Here is a 23,335-nt window from a genome sequence, read left to right on the forward strand (position 1 = left end):
AAAGACAGATGTTTTACTGTTTCAAAAATGGCTATATTCGCTTTTCGAATTTGGGATGTTTAGAGCAAAACGTCCAAAGTCGGGCTTAGACGTCAAATCGAAAATGCCCCTCTATGTGTCTTCGTAAGTCTAGGTGCTTTGAAAATATGCCTCAATGACTTAGACATACAATTTCTTCAGTAAGTGGAGGAGGTGCTATCCACCTTCACCTGTGAGGCAGAGGTGAGGCAGAGGTGATAATACTTCCTAACACAAAGGTGGGGAAACCGAGTAAAAGAAGAGGCACTAGAGCAGGGGTGTCCAACCTTGGCCTTCGCCAGGTTGGGTTTCCAGGATACCTACAATGAATATGCAAACAGATCTTATTTATCTATTTATATATTCACTGGGGAAAAGCAGACTGAACTGCAGTCCTTGAGAAATGAGGTTGAACACCTCTGCACTAGAGAGTGATCGCTCTGGGATGGGATGAAGAGATTCTGAGATTTAAGGCAGGCCAAGGTTAGGAAGAGCTTTGCAGGCAGTTTATACTGGAAAAAGTTTGCAGCCTCTCTCCTGCCTCTCCAGCCTTTATGTCTTCAAAACTACAACAAATAAAGATGTGCTATTATCCTGACAAAGATATGAAACAATTGATACATAAACAAATATTACATATCTGTATATTTTTTTCTGTTCATTGCTAATAAAACAGTCCTCGTTTATTGTGGTGAATGGAAGAGTCTGGCTACCAGGGCTTAAATTCAGTCAAAGCTGTGCAATGCTCAGACCCTCTAAATATCTTTAGGCAAAGCCAGCAGTGTAAGCAAGCATTTTCAAACTGTTGCCCCGATGATCAGAAGCAAACGCAGATGGTAGAGGCTGTTAGCGCCATACTAGCGCCTGTGTTTGCTACCGCCCCCATGATCAGAACCCATGATTTTGTTTGTTCACTCGCTCATCCTGGATTGTGGACTGCACCACGTAGCTTATTGCTCCTCATTTTGAGAGGTTCAGACGCTTAATCTATACACGTCAATTTGTTGACCCCTGAGGAAGGCTTTGTAGCCAAAACACGAACTGTGTAGGGTCCCAATAAACTGTGATTTGGTGCTCTTAGCAGCGTGGTTTCATTACTGGTCTTTTGGACTTGGTTTTCTTCCACGCTTGTGTACTTTGCTTCTTTAGTTGTTCCTTCCACCATGCTTAGATATTTACACCTTCCTGTTCCAGTTCCTTTATCTCACAGTGTTCAGTCAGAGATATTTTCAGTTTGGCTCAACTTTCACCTAAGGACAGCACCTTAGCACATTTGTCCATATAATTTTCTCCAAGGTGGATTCTTTCATATTTTCTTAGATCAGATTTGCTGTGGAAACATTTATTACATTCCTATATGATTTTTCTCCAGTGTGGATTCGTTCATGATTTCTGAAGTTACTTTTTTGGTTGAAGCTTTTACCACATTCAGAACATTTAAATGGTTTTTCTCCAGTGTGGATTCTTTCATGAATTCCAAGATTACTTTTTCGATTGAAACTTCTACCACATTCAGAGCATTTAAATGGTTTTTCTCCAGTGTGGATTCTTTCATGAATTCTGAGGGAACTTTTTTGATTGAAGCTTGTACCACATTCAGAGCATTTAAATGGTTTTTCTCCAGTGTGGATTCTTTCATGTTTTCTGAAGTTACTTTTTTGGTTGAAGCTTTTACCACATTCAGAACATTTAAATGGTTTTTTTCCAGTGTGGATTCTTTCATGAATTCCAAGATGACTTTTTCGATTGAAACTTCTACCACATTCAGAGCATTTAAATGGTTTTTCTCCAGTGTGGATTCTTTCATGACATCTGAGTTGATTTTTTTGATTGAAACTTTTACCACATTCAGAGCATTTAAATGGTTTTTCTCCAGTGTGGATTCTTTCATGACATCTGAGTTTATATTTTTGATTGAAACTTTTACCACATTCAGAACATTTAAATGGTTTTCCTCCAGTGTGGATTCTTTCATGACTTCTGAGGTGACTTTTTTGATTGAAGCTTTTACCACATTCAGAACATTTAAATGGTTTTTCTCCAGTGTGGATTATTTCATGACCTCTGAGGGAACTTTTTAGATTGAAACTTCTACCACATTCAGAGCATTTAAATGGTTTTTCTCCAGTGTGGATTCTTTCATGACGTCTGAGTTGATTTTTTTGATTGAAACTTTTACCACATTCAGAACATTTAAATGGTTTTTCTCCAGTGTGGATTCTTTCATGAATTGTGAGATAATTTTTTCGATTGAACCTTGTACCACATTCAGAACATTTAAATGGTTTTTCTCCAGTGTGGATTATTTCATGAATTCTGAGGGAACTTTTTCGATTGAAACTTCTACCACATTCAGAGCATTTAAATGGTTTTTCTCCAGTGTGGATTCTTTCATGACGTCTGAGTTGATTTTTTTGATTGAAACTTTTACCACATTCAGAACATTTAAATGGTTTTTCTCCAGTGTGGATTCTTTCATGACGTCTGAGTTGATTTTTTTGATTGAAACTTTTACCACATTCAGAACATTTAAATGGTTTTTCTCCAGTGTGGATTCTTTCATGAATTGTGAGATAACTTTTTCGATTGAAGCTTGTACCACATTCAGAACATTTAAATGGTTTTTCTCCAGTGTGGATTCTTTCATGAATTCTGAGGTTATGTTTTGAAGTGAAGCCTTTACCACATTCAGAACATTTGTTTTGTTTTTCTCCAGTGTGGATTCTTTCATGAATGCTGAGGTCATATTTTGGAGTTAAGCTTTTGTCACATACTGAATATTTAAATAGCTCCGCTCCCTTGAGGTTCATTTGCTGCACTTGTTTTTTGCTATTGCTGATTAATTCATGTCTTCTCAGTTCATATAACTGACTGAAGTTTTTAGTATGTACAGAACATTTTGATACATTCGAGCTCTCTCCTTTTGGGGTATTTTCTTGCAAGCTTACACTACTACCACCTCCCACACTAGCAGCTGAAGGATCAGGGCTGTCTCTGGAGGGGTCTTTTTCTTTACATTCCTCCTTCTGTTCTCCATCGCACCCTTTCATTCTCTTATTCCCAAATCCATCATCTGCTGGATAAAAATGAAAGTATGTACATAAATGATACAGCTATTTAGTAAGACATATATACACAAATATCCCATCATAAGTATTTAAAGTCACTTGCTGGCAGACAGATGTAGGTGAGCAATGGCACATGAAGAGACATAAACAGAACATCCTGATCTCATCTGTTGGTTCTGGACATTTCATCCTCCCCTGAAGTGATTCCCTTCACTCTGATTATATTCACTAACCAAAAACTCAATGTGAAAATTTAGAAATACTCCACAGCACATAGCAATGATTTTTTTGACATAGGAATTCCTTGCTCACCACTCTTGGTGACTGAAAGGAACCTCTTCCATTTTCAGGATCTCTACTATGGATTCAGTGGCATAAGTGTCCCTATGGGGGTGGAAATGCCCCTCCCTCTTGCAACCATAGTGAAAACTAGTGCCAAAGCTGCACATCTCCTTACCTCCTTCCCCACAGTCCCTCCAAACTTACAGAGTTTGCCAGCACTGCTGGCCCAGCAGCAATTACAAAAGGCTCTCTCCAGCCAGCCCCAGGGTCCTTTCCTCTGTTACAACTGCCACATGGAAAGGATGCGCAGAAGGAAAGCCTTGGAGCCACTGGAAGGAGTCTGTTGGAATCACTGTCAGTAATGCCAGCAAACTCTGGAATTTTGTAGAGCCTGTGGGAAGGAAGGACAGAGAGGGAAGTAAGGTGATGCCAGACCCACAGGGGAAGGGGAGAAGCTACAATTGCATGTATGGAAGGAAAGGATAGGTAAAGGGGATGGCACTTGAGATACCACTTTTCTGTGGGTTACAAAGATGTTTACACATTATATTCAGATACTTATGCTGTAATTGGGGCAATGGGGGTTAAGTGACATGCCAAAGCAGCTGTCGTGGGGATTGAACTCAGTTCCCCAGATTCTCAGGCACTGCAGTAACTACTAGGCTACTACTCCACTCTGAAGCTGCCCATGGGTAGAAAGGAGGGAAAGGGAAGGGACAGGGGAACATGGTGCCCATGGATGGAATGGAGAGGGGAAAAGCTGCACAAGGATGGAAAGGAAGGGAAGGGAAAGAAGAGGGGGGACATGCTGCCATATGGACAGAACGGAAGGGAGAGGGGACATGCTGCACATAGATGGAATGGAAAAGAAGGGAGAGGAGGGAAAAGCTGCACATGGATTGAAGAGAGGGGAAGACTTGGAAGGAAGCAGAAAAATGGAAGAAAGCTAAAAGATCAGTGCTAAAGATGGATGTAGGGCCGGAAATGAAAAAGAAAGGATGTGAGAAAAGAAATAGCACATAAACAGGAGGTCCTGGAAACAGTTAAGCACACAGAGGTAGGGAAAAAGAAGCAGAGACTGGAAACAAGATGATTAGAAAAATACAATTGCCAGATTACAAAGACAGGGAAAATGATTTTATTTTCAGTTAGTGATAGAATTATGTCAGTTTTGAGAATTTACTTCTGCTAGCTTTATTTTGCACTGTACAGGAGGAAATGCATTTCTTTCTATTTGGTTTTGCACTGCATGCAAAATCTGGCATCTTGAGTTTCCGTTTAATTTTTGCCTACATTAGTACTTTTACCCCCCTATTTACTAAGCCGCGCAGCTTAGTAAATAGGGGGGGTTAGTTTGTGGTTGCTTATCCTGTATTTGAACAGGGGCTCTCTGTGTTCTGAAACCAGGATGGGGTGCTGTGGAAGAGTATGAGTGAGGAAGGAGATCCCAAGGGGTTCAGTGAGGGTAGAAACAGAGTAAATGTTGTCAAAGAGAGGCAACAGTAGATGGGTTAGAAGGTAAGAGAGAGAATGGCCTGGAGAGACAGGGATGGAGCTGGAGCTGATGAGGGGATGAAAAGCAGTGGAGAGTAGATGAGGGCTCAAAGGGTAGAAATGGGGGATAAGAGAGTGGGTGAAAGACAGAGGGTGGGAGGGATTGGCAGACTGGGGAAGGAGAAAGACAGAGGGGGCAATAGAATTGCTGGAAAGAGGGTGAGAAGGAGATGAGAGGTGAATAGGGTAAAATTATGTATCATACCTGATAATTTTCTTTCCATTAATCATAGCAGATCAATCCATAGACTGGTGGGTTGTGTCCATCTACCAGCAGGTGGAGATAGAGAGCAATCTTTTGCCTCTCTATATGTGGTCATGTGCTACCAGGAAATCCTCAGTATAGTCGATATCAAAGCTCCATCCGCAGGACTCAGCACATAGAGAATTACACCCACAAAGGGACACTCTTTCCAGCCCACCACCGCCGAAGCGGGGGGGGGGGGGGGGGATCATTCCAGCCCACCACCGACGAAGCGGGGGGGGGGGGGGTGAAATCACACCCGCCGACGCAGGGGGAACTGGCTTATCCTGCTACCGCAACCATGGGAGGAGCTGGCTTACCCTAACACCGCCGAAGCGGGAGGGATACAAAGCTACCCTACTACCGCACTAAGCGGGAGGGAGCGCCGGCATAATTTAGTTATCAATCCAGCCACCATCGAAATGGGGGGAGAGGAAGCAGCAGCTCACTGTAACACAAAATCGTCTGAACTCAAGGGAAATCCAATTGGAAGAACTTGAACACAAAGTCCTCCTGAACAGGAACTGAAGACTAAACTTGAACCTGAAATAAAACCAGAACACAAACAGTACAGATATCTGGGAGGGGCTATGGATTGATCTGCTATGATTAATGGAAAGAAAATTATCAGGTATGATACATAATTTTACCTTCCATATCATCAAGCCGATCAATCCATAGACTGGTGGGATGTACCGAAGCAGTACTCACCCAGGGCGGGACATAGAAATCCCAGAACGCAACACTGAAGCCCCAAACTGGGCCTCGGCCCGAGCCGCCACATCCAAGCGGTAATGTCGTGAGAAGGTATGAGCCGACGCCCAAATTGCCGCTCTACAAATCTCTTCCAAGGAGACGGATCTGGACTCTGCCATAGAGGCTGCCTGTGCTCTAGCAGAGTGAGCCTCCAGCTGGATAGGCGGCACCTTCCCTGCAGCCACATAAGCCGCCGCAATCGTCTCCTTGACCCAACGTGCCACAGTAGGCTTAGATGCCTGCAGACCCCTATGAGGGCCTGCGAACAGCACGAACAGGTGATCCGATTTCCTGAAATCATTGGTCACTTCCAAGTATCTGATGATGACTCGTCTAACATCCAGACATTTGAGAGCAGGGTACTCCTCTGGGTAATCCTCCCTATGAAAGGAGGGTAGACAAAGCTGCTGATTCACATGGAAGCGAGAAACAATCTTGGGCAAGAAGGAAGGCACTGGGTGAATCGACACTCCTGCCTCAGTGAACCGCAGGAACAGCTCTCTACACGAGAGCGCCTGGAGCTCGGAAACTCTTCTGGCTGAAGTGATAGCCACCAAAAAGACCGCTTTCAATGTCAGGTCCTTCAGCGACACCCTCGACAAGGGCTCAAAGGGCGGCTCCTGCAATGCCCGTAGCACCAGATTGAGATTCCACGTAGGCACTATCGAGTACAGAGGAGGGCGCAGGTGATTAACCCCTTTAAGAAAGCGCACCACATCTGGCTGCGAAGCCAGGGAAGCACCCATCAGTCGACTCCTGAAGCAAGCTAGAGCCGCTACCTGGACTTTAAGCGAACTGAGCGACAGGCCTTTTTCCAGACCTTCCTGCAGGAACGCCAACACTGAGGTAATTGGAGCAGTGAAGGGCGAAAGGGAGCCTGCCTTGCACCACGATGCAAAGGTACGCCAAACCCAGGCATAAGTAGTAGAAGTAGAGCGCTTCGGTGCTCTCAGCATAGTGGCGATGACCTTGTCCGAGAAGCCCTTCTTCCTCAGCCGCTTCCGCTCAAGAGCCAGGCCGTAAGATCAAAGGGGGAGGGATCCTCCATCACCACGGGACCCTGATGCAAGAGGCCCCGCTCCGCTGGAAGCCGCAGAGGATCGTCCATGGAGAGCCGGATTAGGTCTGCATACCAAGGGCGCCTGGGCCAATCTGGACCCACCAGGACCACCCGGCCTGGATGCTTTGCCACCCAGCCGAGGATTCTGCCCATCATTGGCCAGGGCGGGAACACATAGAGAAGCTCTTGTACTGGCCACTGCTGGAGAAGAGCATCGACCCCCAGAGAACAAGGGTCCCAATCTCTGCTGAAGAACCTCGGTACTTGGCAATTGACTGAGGTTGCCATCAGATCCAAGGTCGGCATTCCCCAGTGCTTCGTGATCTCCAAGAACGCCCGAGCCGACAGCTGCCACTCTCCAGGATCCAAGGTATGGCGACTGAGAAATTCCACCTTGACATTCAGGACTCCTGCAATGTGAGCCACCGACAGCTGTTCCAGGTTCGCTTCTGCCCACAGGCATAACTTCATGGCCTCCCCAACTAGGGGGGCGCTCCTGGTACCTCCCTGGCGGTTGACATAGGCCACAGCCGTGGCATTGTCTGACAAGACCCGAACTGGCCTCATTACCAGAACCTGGAGGAACGCTTGCAGCACCAACCGAATGGCTCGAAGTTCAAAGAGGTTGATGGACCACTTCGCCTCCGCAGGTGACCATATCCCTTGCGCTGTCCTTCCCAGACAGTGGGCTCCCCAGCCCATCAAGCAGGCATCCGTCGTGACGACAATCCAGTCCGGGGTCATAACAGACATTCCGGCGGCCAGCTTGTCTGGCATCAGCCACCAATTCAGTGCCTTGCGCACCGCTGGATCCAAGGGAAGGTGTATAGCGTAATCCTCCGAAACCGGAGACCAACGCCACAGGAGAGAGTGCTGTAATGGTCTCATATGGGACCTGGCCCAGGGCACTACCTCCATCGTGCCCGTCATGGAGCCCAACAGTTGCACATAATCCCAAGCCCGAGCAGTAGTGGAGCTAGGAACCGGCCCACCTGGGCCCGAAGCTTGAGGCTCCGGCTGTCTGGCAGGAACACTCTGCCCACTTGGGTGTCGAACCGAACACCCAGATACTCCAGGGACTGAGTCGGGCGTAGCTGACTCTTTTCCCGGTTGATGATCCATCCCAGGGAGCTCAGAAGAGCAATGACCCTGTCCGTTGCTCTCCCACACTCTGCAAATGAGGGAGCTTGAATCAACCAGTCGTCCAGATAGGAATGGACTTGCACTCCTTCCTTGCGGAGATAAGCGCAATGACCACCATCACTTTGGAGAAGGTCTGCAGAGCCGTAGCCTAGCCAACCTGAACGGGAGGGCTCTGAACTGGAAGTGCCAGCCCAGCACTGCAAAGCGTAGGAAGCGCTGATCAGGAGGCCAGATGGGAATGTGCATACAAGCTTCCTTGATGTCCAGGGATGCCAGGAATTCTCCTGCTTGTACCGCAGCTATCACAGAGTGGAGAGTCTCCATTCTGAAATGCCGTATTGACTCCCTTGAGGTTGAGAATAAGCTGAGAAGAACCTCCTTTCTTTGGTACCACAAAGTAAATGGAGTAGCGTCCCGTGCCAAGTTGATCTACTGGCACTGGGACCACCGCCCCAAGGCGGATCTAGTTGTCCAGTCTGCTGAACTGACGTTGCTTTGAGGGGAGACTTGCAGGGAGAGTTCACAAACCCGTCTCTCAGGGGCCGGCAGAACTCCAACTTATAGCCGTCTCTGATGACTTCCAGAACCCAAGCGTCTGAAGTTACCCTGGTCCACTTGCCCAGAAATGAGGACAGCCTTCCTCCTATCTGTTCTGGGCCTTGGACCAGGACCCCGTCACTGGGTACGAGACCCTGGGGGAGGGCCGGAGGACGAACCTCCGGGACAGCGGTCTCTGCGAAAGGAATGCTGCTTGGGGGAGAATTTCCGCTTGAAGGAGGAGGAAGAGGAGCCCGACTTGCCCGGGCAATACCGACGGGCTTCCTGAAACCGGCCCTTAGAGGAACCAGGGCCAGCACTGCCAGCCCGTGCCCTGACCTCAGGCAACCTCTTGCCTTTAGAACTGCCGAGATCCATCACGATCTTGTCCAGCTTGTCCCCAAAGAGCAGCTTGCCCTTAAAAGGCAACTTGGCCAGGCGAGATTTTGAGGCATGGTCAGCAGACCAATGCATAAGCCATAGCCACCGACGGGCAGAGACTGTCTGAGCCATACCTTTAACCGAGGCTCTCAAGACATCATACAGCAAGTCTGCCAAGTAGGCCAAGCCCGACTCCAAGACTGGCCAATCCGCCCTCAAGAAGGATCCGAGGGGGAGGCCCACTGCAAAATGGTCAGGCATGCCCTGGCCACATAAGAGCCGCAAACAGAGGCCTGCCTCAAAGGCCAACTTAAGGCCACCTCCAATTTCCTGTCCTGAGCATCCTTCAGGGCAGAGCCACCTTCCACCGGCAGAGCCGTCTTCTTCGTCACCGCAGTGATTAGAGAGTCTACTGTGGGCCAGTGAAAGGCCTCCCGTTCACCCTCAGGCAGAGGGTACAGACGGGACATGGCCCTGGCTACTTTAAGGCTCGTTTCAGGAAAATCCCATTGAGCCGAAATTAAAGTCTGCATGGCTTCATGAATGTGGAAGGTTCTGGGTGGGCGCTTTGTTCCCAGCATAATAGCGGAACCTGCCGAGGCTGAGAGAGAGAGCCTTCCTCCGGAAAGGAAATGTTTACAACGCTCATGGCCGGGGGTCATGTGATGACTGCTTCCTGAGCAGCAGCAGGAGACGAAAGCTCCCCCGAATCCTTTGCAAAAACCTGCTTTTAAAAACCACTTCTTGTACCTAGAGGTGCTGTGTGATAGTGTGAAGGGTTGAAGAATTCAAAGCAAGTATCGGATCCAAACTTAAAATACCGGGACGAGCGGTATGCCCACAAGAAACCAGGGCGCCATAAAAAATAAAAGAGCTCCCGCGCCGAAAGATACCAAGATGGCGTCGCCTCCAGTCTCTGAGCCTGGGATAGAGAAAAATGTGGGAGACTGGGCAAAGGAGATTTCCTCGACAGTGACTGCCGCCCTGGAAGACCGCCTAAATAAGATTCACTCTGCAGTCGAGGAGATTCACGAAAAATTCGACACACAGGCTCGCAGACTAAGTGAAGTAGAGCAACGTGTGCAGGATCAAGAGGACATAACGTCGGGCATGGCGGCACAGATAACAGCTTTGAAAAAGGAAGCGGCAGCACTCAGGGATCAGGTGGAAGAGCAAGAAAACAGAAACCGACGCAACAACTTACGTGTGGTGGGGCTCCCAGAAGAGGTGAGAGATGGGGAGCTCTACAAGTTTTTCAGCGAGTGGCTGCCCAAAACCCTGGGCCTTGGAGGCGGAGCGGGCAAATGGCAGTGCGACCGGGCGCACCGCATAGGAGCTCGGAAGGATGGTGCTACTAAACCCAGAACAGCCATCGCTCACTATCTTAACTGGCAGGAGAAGGAAATGTTGTTGAAGCAGGGTCGCGATCGAAAAGTGCAGCTGGAATACGAAGGACATAAACTTTTGTTATTTAATGACTATTCCATGGCGGTGGCACAACTCCGTCAAGCAATGGCTCCCACGTGCTCCCAGCTGTACAGCAGGGGTATCCGTTTTTCGCTCCTCTATCCTGCAAAGCTACGAGTGTGGCACGAAGGGAAGATACTGCTGTTTCAGGAAGCGTCGGAAGCCAAAGCGTATATGGAACGCAAGAATAGAGAGGAGCCCAGGGAGAATGTTTAAAGATGGAGGTTTGTCCAAGCAAGAAGGATCGGTTGACCTGCACAGGTTTGCAGTTTGTTTATTTGTTTTTCCCTCGGAGCATGGTTCTGGTCTGAAGAATTTACTGCTGTAAAGAGAGTTGCAGGGCAGCGGGCAGCTGCTAGACTGAAATTCGATCTGGCCCCAGTGCTGTACGAAGGAGCCGATCTCTTAAGCTCCCTAGTGGCAGGGGAGGACTTTATGTTTGTTTGTTTTTCTTTTCTTTTCTCCCTTTCATCTTTGAGCTGGAGGTCAAATGGGCCCAGGGAGCAGTGAGACCTATAGTGCATGAACAGGAGAGCGGGTGAGGCCGGCAGGGAATCGCTATGACAATGGAGATCTGACCAGATTTGATCGCAGCAGACGAGGCAGAGTTCTTACTTAGTGCCCTGGTTTTGCGAACTCAGCAATCTTCAAGGACTCTATATAAATGATTAATGGTTTGTTTGTATTTGTTGTGGGGGTTAAGGTACTGGAAGAGGGTGAGTGTGTTAGAGCACGGATGCAGGGGGGGGGGGGGGGTTGTTGTCTGTTCTTGCTGTCTGTTGGGGGAAGGGGCAGGATGGTGAAGTGGAAAAGGCAACTAGTTTATGGGGGGAGGGAGGATGGGCAGGGGAGGGGGGGAGGGAGGGATGGAGTGGCCGGTAGGGAGGGGGGTCCTGAGGGAGGGGTGGGAGGGGGAAGGGTTGGAAGAGGGGGGGTTGGGCTAGAGGAGCTGTTGGGGACAAGAGGAGACTGTTCTATGAAGGGACTGCCACGATGGGAGTTAATAGAGGCTGGTGGGTTTAGCTGGGAGACTCACTGGCTTGAACAAATGCATTGTGGGACCTTCTTAATCATTTGCATGTGGGATGGTTAATTTAAAGATAATATCCTTGAATGTGGATGGTATACATTCCCCTGTTAAACGCACAAAAATTTTATCCTGGTTGAAGAGAGAGGGGGCAGACGTTGCCTTCCTTCAGGAAACACACTTGTCCAGTTCTGAACACGTGAAACTGAAGAGAGGATGGGTGGGAGAAGTGGCGTACTCATCCTTCAACAGCAGGAAGAGGGGAGTTGCCATATTAATTCACAAACAGCTCCCTTTGGTCATCCATAAGGTGTTACAAGATAAGGAGGGCAGGTTTGTCATAGTGATGGGAGAGCTCTGGGGTCGAAAGCTCAGCCTTTGTAACATATATGGACCTAACGTATATAACCACAAATTTTTCTCCGATATAGTAGCGCGGATGGCTGTCTATCCAGAATATCAGATGATTTTGGGGGGTGATCTAAATACATCTGCTGACCCCACAATAGATTGTAAACCAGGTAAACCTAAAAGCAAGGGGTGGGAACACAAGGGGGTTAATTTTCTGTTACACCAACTAGGGTTGGTGGATGTATGGAGAATCTTGCATCCACATGACGCAGACTATACCTTCTTTTCTATCCCGCACAACACATATTCTCGAATAGATTATTTTCTCATATCACAGGCTCTCTTCCCGGTGGCGAGGGCAGCACATATATTGGATAGCGTATTGTCTGACCACTCAGCCATTTCGTGTTCTATAGAGTATACTGCAGGAGGCACGGAGAGGGTGTGGAGGTTTTCCCCCTCTTTATATAGAGATGCTGCATTTCACACCTATCTGAGGGAAAAATGGGCAGAATACCAGAGCTATAATGAAACCCCGGAGGTAAGCTCAGCTATATACTGGGAGGCGGCTAAAGTGGTGTTGCGCGGGCATATTTTGGCCTACACTGCAGGGAAAAAGAAACAATTAGAGGCGGAATTGCTAACATTATCTGCTGAATATCAACAAGCCCGACAGCAGCATGTGGGTAGCATGGGTAAAGAACACAGGGAGACCTTGGGGCGGCTTCGAAAAGGTATTGACCAACTGCTTAATACAAGGGCGGAGCGGGATATATATTTTCAGAGATTTAAATTATTTCAATGGGGAAACAAGGCGGGCAGGCTTATGGCGAATTTAGTACGGCCCTATAGGAAGAGACAGATTGTAACATCAATTCGGGATTGTGCAGGCCATGTGCACCATCAAGAGGCCCAAATACATAAACAATTTATTCAGTACTATCAGTCTTTGTACGCTGTGAGAGAGTTGGATCCATTGCAGAGGGACGCCTTCTTTGAAGGTCTCTCTATACCGCAATTTAGTGACGACCAGATACAAAGACTGAGTGCTCCTATCTCAGAACAGGAGGTCAGACAGGGTATTAAGGCATTAAAGCTGACCAAGGCCCCAGGGCCAGATGGATACGGACCTGAATATTATAAAATTTTAATAGATGATATAACAAGACCTTTGGTGGAATTCTTTAATAGTCTTACAGGGGGCGGGGATAGGAGGCAACATGCTAAAAATTTGGCGCATATTATTTTACTTCCTAAACCAGGGAAAGATCCGGGGCAGGTGGGGTCATATCGCCCCATTTCCTTATTAAATCAGGATGTGAAATTGTTAGCAGCTATTTTGGCCCGCAGAATGAATCTATCACTATCCAGGGTTATACAGGAGGACCAGGTGGGTTTTGTTCCCGGTCGATATGCATCCATGAATATCATCAGGGCTTTGGCGGCGATACACACTTATAAAGGAACTGAGGGGAGAGAGGCAATAGCAGGGCTAGACATGGAGAAAGCCTTTGACAGTATATCATGGCAATATCTCTTTTGGGTGATGGAGAAGTACGGGATAAAGGGTAGGTTCATTGAGTGGGTACAGGTTTTATATACGGAGCCCAAGGCGAGGTTGATGATTAATAATACACTAACAGATAGCTTTGAGCTACAGAGGGGCACGAGACAGGGATGCCCTTTGTCGCCACTCCTGTTCCTCTTGGCAATTGAACCGTTGGCGATAAAAATCCGGCAGAGTGACAAGATTAAGGGTCTGAAGGTGGGAGGGCAGGAGGTCCGTATCAATTTATTCGCGGATGACATTTTATTATATCTAGAGGATGCATCCCTACATTTGGAACAGGCTCTATCTTTAATAAAGGAATTTGGGGAACTTTCGGGCCTAAGGGTTAATTGCGACAAATCTGAACTACTTCCAATGTCGGGTACTCAAGCTAATTCAAGGTTTGGGAACCTGCCGATCCCACCGGTGACACAGGCAATGCGATATTTAGGTATTTACTTGAGCACTAACCCAATAGTGATGTATAGGAGAAATATACTAGATCAAATCAATAAGATCAGACAAGCATGTGCGAGGTGGAGGGAACTCCCTATATCGCTATTTGGTAGAGTAGCCCTGGTCAAGATGATTCTGTTGCCCAAACTGTTGTATCCCATGCAGGCAATGCCCATTTGGATTAAGAGACAAGATGAGCGATTTTTTAGGTCAACTATTAGATCATTTATATGGAGGCAAAAAGGTACTCGTATAGGACATTCAGAGTTAATACTTAACAGAGATAAGGGCGGTATTAACTTGCCAGACTTACGACTATATAACGTGGCTGCATTGATGCGTTTCATACATGAAGGTATTACTGATCAAGCTAAATTTACACCAGCCCACTGGTGGGAGGATTGGTGCAAGCCATACAAGCTTATAAATCTAATACATACACCTCCGGGGTTAGGAACCATTGCAAATAGGCAGTTTAGCTTTCTCGCACCGCTCCGTGCAGCATGGAAGTGGTGGCGAGCACGACAGGATAGAAGTCCGTTTGCGTCACCCTTTCAAAGACCGGTAGGGATGGTAAGCTTCCCGGCAGGTCTGGGTCCTTCTGTATTTAAAAGTTGGGCAGAAAACGGCTGTGTAACATGGGGAGACCTGATATCCCCAGAAGATGCTAGTTTCCTCTCCTTCTCACAGGTGAAAGAAAAATGGCGAGTATCAAACAATCATATGTTACACTATTTACAAGCACGTCATTATTGGCAGCAAATGTGGGGGAAATATGGGACTCAATGGACGTATGGGGGAATGGATGAGTTGGTGCTGCGCTTGCCACCGGGGGGAAATAGATTATCCACATGGTATAAGCTGACGAAAATGGTCCTATCAGACAAGCGAGGGGTGGGAGTAGTATCTAGATGGAATAGGGAGATGGGGTCCGATTATACTCCTCCCCAATTTGATTTTCTGTTTGTAACGCTAGCGGATTTCGTTAAAGCTGCAGACTGGCAAGAAACGCAATTTAAATTGCTACATAGGGCATACATCACCCGTGAGAGGGGGAAGAGAATGAAGTTGTGGGAGACAGACATTTGCCCTAAATGTCAGATAGGAATTGGTTCTTACTTGCATAGCTTTTTGGAATGCCCCAAATTGTCTTTATGGAACGATATTTTCCAGGTACTGAATACTGTTCTTCAGGTGGTCATAGAATGGTCATATCCCTCGTTGTTGCTGGGAGATCAGTCTGAACTTATCGAGCAGGGGCTCTCTCAACCACAACGGAGATTCTTATATAAGACAACACTAGCTGCAAAAAAAACTATTTTGCAGTTCTGGACAGGTGCGGAACCTGTACCTTATAATTGTTGGGTGACAAAGGTCAAAGAGTTGGCGCAGTTTGAGAATCTACTATATAAGCAGTCCTCTAATTTAGACAACAGGCAGTATGCCATGCTGTGGCAGAAGTTAAATGAATCAGTGTGACAGGAAAGTTCCTTAATGGCTCTTTTGTCCAGGTAGGGGGGGGGTGGTAGGTTGGGGGACAACAGGTGGGAGGGAGGGAGGTCTGGGGGGGTGAATATCCCTTGTTTCCTTTTGAAGAGTGCAGCTATTGGGAGAGGAGGGGGAGGTGTTCTACAGGTGGGGGTTTAAAACGAAAATGTCAGTGCACACATGTGTCGTGGGCGGGCTCAGATTGTGTTATTGGATTATATGTTTGGGTTCGCTTTTGGATTGCAAGCTATGTTAGTACAGGCATTGTTGGTCTGTTTCAGTTTTTTGTAGCCTAAGGGCATGTACTGTACTGATGACAATAAAAAGAAATTAAAAAAAAAAAAAACAACGCTCATGGCCTGAACTAACAGGTTGGGCAAATCCTCTGAGCGAAAAAGCCGTGCTGCAGAGGGGTCATCTGCCCCATCAGGGCGAGGATCAGCCTCCTCCAAAGAATCCCTGAAGGACCTTTGGGAGAATCCAGAAACGCTGCCGTCATCTACATCAGAGGAGACAGAGTCCCCTAAGGCCTGGTGATCCACCCGAGGGTGTTTGATCAGGGAGGCCTCTTCACCCATGTCTGACAGGGGAACTGGAGCAGCGTTTTGCAGAAGAAAGGCCTGATGCAGCAGCAAAATAAACTCAGGAGAGAAACCCCCGCTGTTTGTGCACCTCTGCAGCATGGGCCACGGCCCTAGAGGAATTCTCAACCTCCGCTCCAAAGAGTGGGGGAGAGGCGCGCTGCGCATCCAAAATGGTGCCCATCGCGTCACTCCGTGAAGGAGCTGCGCGGGAAGAATGGCGCTTGAATCTCGCCAACTTCTTACCGCCGCTCAAGTCAAGGGCGGCCATCTTCTTACCATCTCCCACCTCAAGGGCGGCCAAAGAAGAAGCCATCCGAGCAGCATGGCCGGCCAAAACCGGAAGAGCGGACATCAGGGGATGGGCGCCTAAGGCGGGAAAAACCGCCGATGCCCCAGCAGAGAAAAAACCGGCTAACTCGCCAAACTCCGGAAAGGTGCCCAAAAAGGGCTTCTCTGCCTCCGATCCCCGCACTTCCCCGCTAGACGCACGAACACGGTCCGGGAGCGCTTATTCGCGCCCTTGCCATCCAACGCCATAGCCACGTGGAGAACATTCGGGGACCCCCCTGCCCACTAGGAAAAGGTAAAAATTACCTGCTTCTTGCTCCGAGCTGCAACAAATTGGTGTCCCAGTGAGCAGCTGCAAAGAAAGCTGTTTGCTTCAAAATCGCTTTTTTTTTTTTTTTAGCGGAGCCAGCGGGGGAGAGCGAGAGAAAAGGAGGGACCTGGAACCACCAGGTTTCACTCGCTCATGAAGAGCCCTCAACCCCAGGTCCTCAACAAAACCTAAACAAATAGGCTTGGAGGCCTAGCCAGAGCTGCTGCTGTGACCACACACCTGCTGAGATAGAGAACATACTGAGGATTTCCTGGTAGCACATGACCACATATAGAGAGGCAAAAGATTGCTCTCTATCTCCACCTGCTGGTAGATGGACACAACCCACCAGTCTATGGATTGATCTGCTTGATGATATGGAAAAGGTGAATAAGTACTAGAAGGTGAAAGAAAGAGACAATGAGGGATAAAAATCAAATATGGGTGGATATAGAAGTAGAGAAGAGAAAATGAACAAAGAAATATAAAAAGAAACATCAGTGCCAGATGGATGTAGAGAAGAAATGGAAAGGCAAACCTGAAACAAATGTAGAAGACTGACACAAATAGTGGAACAGACTGGGGACTAACTCAATTAGAAAAGTACCCATTCAACAAAGGTAAAACAGAAAAACATATATTTTTATTTAATACTTTTTAAGGCTTGGTATGTGTCTGCTTTGGGAAATGTGTATCTTTTCTATTTTTGTATTTAACAGAGTACAGAGAAAATGCTTTTCTGTTTCTCCTTCACCTATACTTTCACTGCTTATAGAGTCTGACTTATTTGGGGGTCTCCATTTCAGTTTTTGTCTGCATGTTTTTTGTGGTCCACTATTTTGTATCAGGTGAGGGGGTCTGTCCGTGTTCTGCATCTCTGACTGACAGGGCCGGTCTTAGCAAGTGCGGGGCCCTATGCAGACCAATTTGACGGGGCCCCACCCTAGCCCCGGCCCCACCCTAACTCCGCCCACCCCAGTTCCACCCCCACCCTAGCTCCAGAGCCGGCCACCCCTCCCTCCAAGCTCCAAGGCCCCCAGCTCCAGGGCTTGTCGATCCTGCACAGTCAATGCCAACTGAAAACCATGTCTTTTTCACAAACACAGATACACCCTAATCCACTACAGAATAAGTAGTAATATTTAAACTTTCTATTTAGACAAAAATTAAACTGAACCCCCAAGATGCCAGACTCTGCATACAATACAACACCACAGAAACAGAAAATGTCCCCTAGTACTGTGCAAAATATAAAGACAACAGATGTAAATTTGAAAAAAAACTAACAAATACCAATCACCACTTTACAAATTAACAAATAGAAACAAAACAAATATAGAAAATAAAATAAAACCATTTTATTGGACTAATACATTTAGCTTTCAGAGGCCAAAACCTCCGTCCTCAGGTCAATACAGTATAGAGCTGTTACAGTATCCTATCCTGACCTGAGGAAGGGGGTTTTCTTCTCCGAAAGTTTGTCAAAATATATTAAAATTAGTCCAATAAAAAGATTACCTTATTTACATGTTCTATTATAAACATTTATTAACACAGCTACAATACTATATCCTAAAGCAAAAAAATAAAAATATATATTTTATTTACAGTTTGTCGTCTCTGGTTTCTGCTTTCCTCATCTTCTTTTCACTGTCTTCCTTCCATCCAGCATCTGTCTTCGCTCTCTCTCTGCCCTCTCTGCTGTCCCCTCCATCCAATGTCTGCCCTCTCTCCCTGCCCCTTCCGTGCACATCTGCCCTCTATCTTTGCCCCTTCCATTCACTGTCTGCCCTTTCTATCCCTTCCATCCACTGTCTGCCCTTTCTCTCTGCCCCTTCAATCCACCATTTGCCCTCCCTCTCCCATCCATCCGGGTCTGCCCTCCCTCTCGCTCCTCCTTCCATCCAGGATCTGCCCCTCTATCTGCCCCTTTTTTTCAGCCCCCAGTTCCAGCCCCACTATCCCACCAGTCCCCCGTTTCAGCCCCAGCCCTTTTCTCCCACCAGTCCTGAGCTTCAGCCCCCAGCCACTCCACCCTGTCCCCTTTTCAGCCCCCAGTTTCAACCCCAGTCCCCAGCCCTTTTCTCTCACCAGTCCCAAGCTTCAGCCCCAGCCACTTCTCCCTATCTCCTTTTCAGCCCCCAGTACCTACAGTTTCAGCCCCTGCCCCTTTTCAGCCTCCAGTCCCTGTAGTAGCCCCCTTATCCCACCTACCCTCCTTTTCAGCCCCCAGTTCCAGCCCCCTTCATCCACATGCCTTGTATTAGAGCCCCCCTTTTCAGCCCCAGAACCATTCTCCCACCTGACCCACGCATGCCTCATTTTCCCACCAGCCCCATGCATGGCCCCCATTTCCCATATGGCCCCTTCTGAAACCCCAGTTCCAGCCCCCTTCACCCATCTGAGAACCCCCATCCAACACCCTTCTCCCATCTGAGTCCCCCTTACCCCCTCCCCCCAACTAAGAACCCCCATCCCACACCCTTCTCCCATCTGAGTCCCCCTTCCCCCAACTGAGAACCCCCATCCCACACCCTTCTCCCATCTGAGTCCCCCTTACCCCCTCCCCCAAACTGAGAACCCCCATCCCACACCCTTCTCCCATCTGAGTCCCCCTTACCCCCTCTCTCCGAGAACCCCCATCCCACACCCTTCTCCCATCTGAGTCCCCCTTAGCCCAACTGAGAACCCCCATCCCACACCCTTCTCCCATCTGAGTCCCCCTTACCCCAACTGAGAACCCCCATCCCACACCCTTCTCCCATCTGAGTCCCCCCCCCGACCCGACCCACCTACCAACTCTGTTCTCCTCCTGCTGCACCCACTAACTTAAAAAAAAAATTGAGAAGTGCCGAGTAGCAGGCAGCGCCTCACGTCTGCCCTGCTAGTAAAAATCTCCTGAACGTCGGGCCGTCCAACATTAAGTCCCGCCCTCCTCTGAGGTAATAGGCTCTTCCCGCATTAAGTCCCGCCCTCCTCTGAGGTAATAGGCTATTACCTCAGAGGAGGGCGGGACTTAATGCGGGAAGGCCGGCCCGACAACGTGCAGGAGAGTTTTACTAGCAGGGCAGACGCGAGGCGCTGCCTACTACTCGGCACTTCTCAATTTTTTTTTACAGAACAGCGATCGATCGTCGGGGGGGTGGGGGGTGGGAGCGGCGGGCGGGGCGACCCCAGGCGCGCTGCGCGGGGCCCTATGCGGCCGCCTCACCCTAAGACCGGCCCTGCTGACTGAGGTGAAGGATTATGCTAAAATGTAGTGTCTGTGTAGGAACATATAACAGTCGAACTTGTTCCAGTTTCCCAGTAGCAGGTTTATAACACTGTCTTTTCATAGGTGGGTCATGGCTGTTATGATTTGGAAAGTTTTTCCTGTATAGGTTTTGAGTGTCTTTTTCAAGAGTTTTGTGGTATTTTGCAAAGTGTCTGTAGCCTATTTGAAAGCGGGCTCTGGGGCAAGGGCTGCCGAAAGGTGGCTCTTGTTACTGCAAATAAAAATGCCCAGGACTAATGGTCTCCCCATCCTATAGAGTCACCACACAAACTAAAACCCATCGGCTTTAAACAAAGTGTCTGGCAGTGGAAGGAGCTTGTGTTGTTCATGAAGTGATAATCACAATGACCATTTTTTGTATGGCATGTTCTAATAGCTCCACTAGAAATCCACCCATGTGGAGAACTCTGAATTCCCACAGGGTACAGCAGAGGCAAAAGGATGGTGGGAAATGGACCGCGGACTCCAGAAAGCAAGAAAAGTAAACTTGGTACTTTAAAAAGATTTATTGTGTGCCCTAGGGGGCACAGCAGTGGACTTCAAATAAATGCTCCCAGGTATACATCTCTCCCAACCTCCCTTATCTCGTCTGCTGAGACCCCCAAAACCTACAACTCCCAACTTTACGCCACTACAATAGCCCTTATGGGTGAAGGGGACATCTATGTGTGGGTAGAGTGGGTTTCTGGTGAGTACTGGAGGAATCACATTTTCCGCCACAAGTGTAACAGGTAGGGGGAGGTATGGGCCTGGGTCCACCTGTCTGCAGTGAACAGCACTCACCACTAGCCTACTCCAGGGACATGAAAGCTGCTCTAATGGACCTTAGTATAACATCTGAGGCTGACAATTAATGTTTTCAATCATATTTGGGGGGGGGATGGGAGGGGGGGTCAGTGACCAATGAGGGAGTAAGGGGAGGTCATCTGGTCAGTTAGGGCACCTTTTTGTGCCTTAATTCATTCTAAATACAGGTGTAGCTCAAAACATCTTAGTTTTAGTCCTGGACGGTTTGGTTTCATTATGGCCGAAAAACATCCACGTCTTAGGAATGTCCAAATCCCGCTCTTAAAGCCGCCGCCCCCCCCCCCCCCGCCCCCCCGATATGCCTGCTTGAGATTTGGACGCACTACAGACAAAAATCATAGAAAAGCATCTGAAAAATAGGTTTTGAAAATACTGATTTGGATGATTTTATGAGAAAAATGTCCAAATGCTGCTTTATGCCACTTTTTAGATGTTTTTCTCATTCGAAAATTAGCCCCAAAGAGAAGGAACGAGGCAAATCAGATAATGTACAGAGAAAAGTAAAAATAAGGGAAACATAACAATTACATTATCCACACGACAAAGGTTAGAACTTAGAAGCAGGGACCATGATTAAAACACCTCATTCTCATTGTGCCTGGTCCAGAGGAGCTGTCTTTCTTGTAGGACATGTTTGGATCAGTTTGCTTCTAGCTTTAATTCAAGCTACATCACCTGTTTGATGCAGTTCCTCACATGTGGCTGTGGTCAGATTTCCTCTTTCCTCAGATTCCTGAGGCTCAGTCCCAAATCCCTCTTGCTCAAACTGGAATAATAGGTCAGGCTTGACATTGTGGGAGCCTGTTAGAGGAAAAATACTTAGAATTACGTTGTTTTCATAGTCACCTCCATTTGTACAGCGACAAAAAAAAATGAGGGGTGCTGTTGTACTGATCATCATCAGAAATATACTCTAACAATAACCTGATCATTTTAATATTGAGGTGGACAACTCCTTTCTTCAAGAGCTACAGACAGCTCTGTTGTGGATTCTGCTACTGCATAAACATAATGGAAATCTCTGCTATCAGTAGTTATTTTATACAGATTGTTCATCTAATTGCTATAGATCAATATTCAGTGGCATTTAACTGATTACTGCTAACCGGCCATTTCCTAACCAGATTAGAGGCGGGCTGGGGGCAGAGTGTGGAAAGAGCACCTACTTAGCCAGTTAGTGGCGACTTTCAGTCTGCTAAGCAGCTAAGTAACTTCATAATGGGGCCCTTTTAAAAAGCGACGGTAGGGCTACCGTGCGGCAATACAGCACTACCGCAGGGTGCACCCAGGAGCATTTCCCACACCAGAAAATATTTTTCTATTTTCTAGCATGGGGGGTGGGGAGTAGGTATGCCCAGCGGTAATTGGCCATCACCGCATGCTGTCCAATTACCTCCGGGTTAGCGCGAGCCCTTACCGCCTTGTAAATCGCTGCATGCCAATATTTTCATTAGCACACGGTCACTAATGACCTCCATTTAAATAAATAGAATTGCCAGCTGCGGTAAAGAGTGGCCTTTTGGCATGCTGCACACTACTGCAGGACACTTTTTACCACAGCTTTGTTAAAGGAGCCCAAAGTTAGGATAGCAAAAAGGCTGACTTAACTTTTTGCGATCCCCAGTACCGATATGGCGGTGAAAAATGCCCCAAAAGACAGACTCCGCGCCAGGGTAGGAGAAGAGAAAATGGCGCCGCCCGCAAGCCCGCCTGGACCGACGGTTTCGTCCGCATGGATAGCGGAAATCACTGCTGAGATGACGGCAGTGATGGATGATCTCCTGGACCGTCAGCTGGCCCCTATTGGTATTAAGCTCGAACGAGTGCAGACTCAGCTCACGGATTTTTCGAAGGACTGTGCAGCATTCCAGTCGCGAGTCAACGAGGTGGAAGACCGCGTCACGGTGGTCGAGGAAGCGCAAAACCAGATGCAGGAACAGCTGCGGGCACTAAAAAATAAAGTTGAGGACCTAGAAAACAGATCTAGAAGAAACAATATTCGTCTGGTGGGACTTCCGGAGAGCATCCCGGAGCGGGGCCTGGAGACCTTTTTGGCCAGTTGGTTGAGTAAGGAACTACAACTCCCAGAAGCCCTGGGGCCGCTTTGCATTGAGAGGGCTCATCGACTAGGACAGAAGGGCACAGAATCTGGCAGGCCAAGAGTAGTCATCTTAAGATTCCTGGACTATGCTCAAAAACAAGAAATTCTGCAGCGGCTCAGAGCAGGGAAATCTCTGGCATTTGAACGGGTGACAGTTAGATGCTTCCAGGACTACTCTGCCGGTGTGGCTGCAAAACGGCGTCAGTTCTCGGAGATCTGCTCCAAGTTGTTTCAGAAGAAAATACGATTTGCGCTACAGTACCCGGCAAAACTGCGTGGAACCACTAAGGTCTATGAAACCGCAAGTACTGCCCAAGAATTTTTAAAGCAGCTGGAAGCAGCCGCGCCAGAAGACCGTTGAGAAAAGAGCAAAGCTACCAGATGCTGACGACAGACCGGAGCGAGGAGTGACAGTGTGATGGAGAGTTGGTATATATGCATGTTTCCTACAGCGCACGAACAGAGTCACAGTGGTTGCGCTGTGGGGGATAGAACTGTGAAGAGCCTGTTTATGTGTTGTGTTTAAAGGTTAAAGTTGCATGGTTCAGAAGGCCAAAAGGCGAACGTAGGGCTTTTGTTAGCAACAGTAT

General features: G+C 47.9%; 1 protein-coding gene across 1 annotated transcript in view; it reads right to left on the reverse strand.

The window, feature by feature from the left end:
- The window catches only part of LOC115482606 (zinc finger protein 160-like), a 202,903-nt gene that overhangs the window by 115,242 nt on the left and 64,326 nt on the right, over positions 1-23,335 (reverse strand). The window contains 2 exon segments of the mRNA XM_030222568.1: positions 1,282-1,373; positions 1,376-3,094. Coding sequence (XP_030078428.1) covers positions 1,282-1,373; positions 1,376-3,094 — 1,811 coding nt within the window.

This window comes from Microcaecilia unicolor, chromosome 1 (genome assembly GCF_901765095.1).
Source record: "Microcaecilia unicolor chromosome 1, aMicUni1.1, whole genome shotgun sequence".
In the NCBI taxonomy this organism is placed as follows: domain Eukaryota; kingdom Metazoa; phylum Chordata; class Amphibia; order Gymnophiona; family Siphonopidae; genus Microcaecilia; species Microcaecilia unicolor.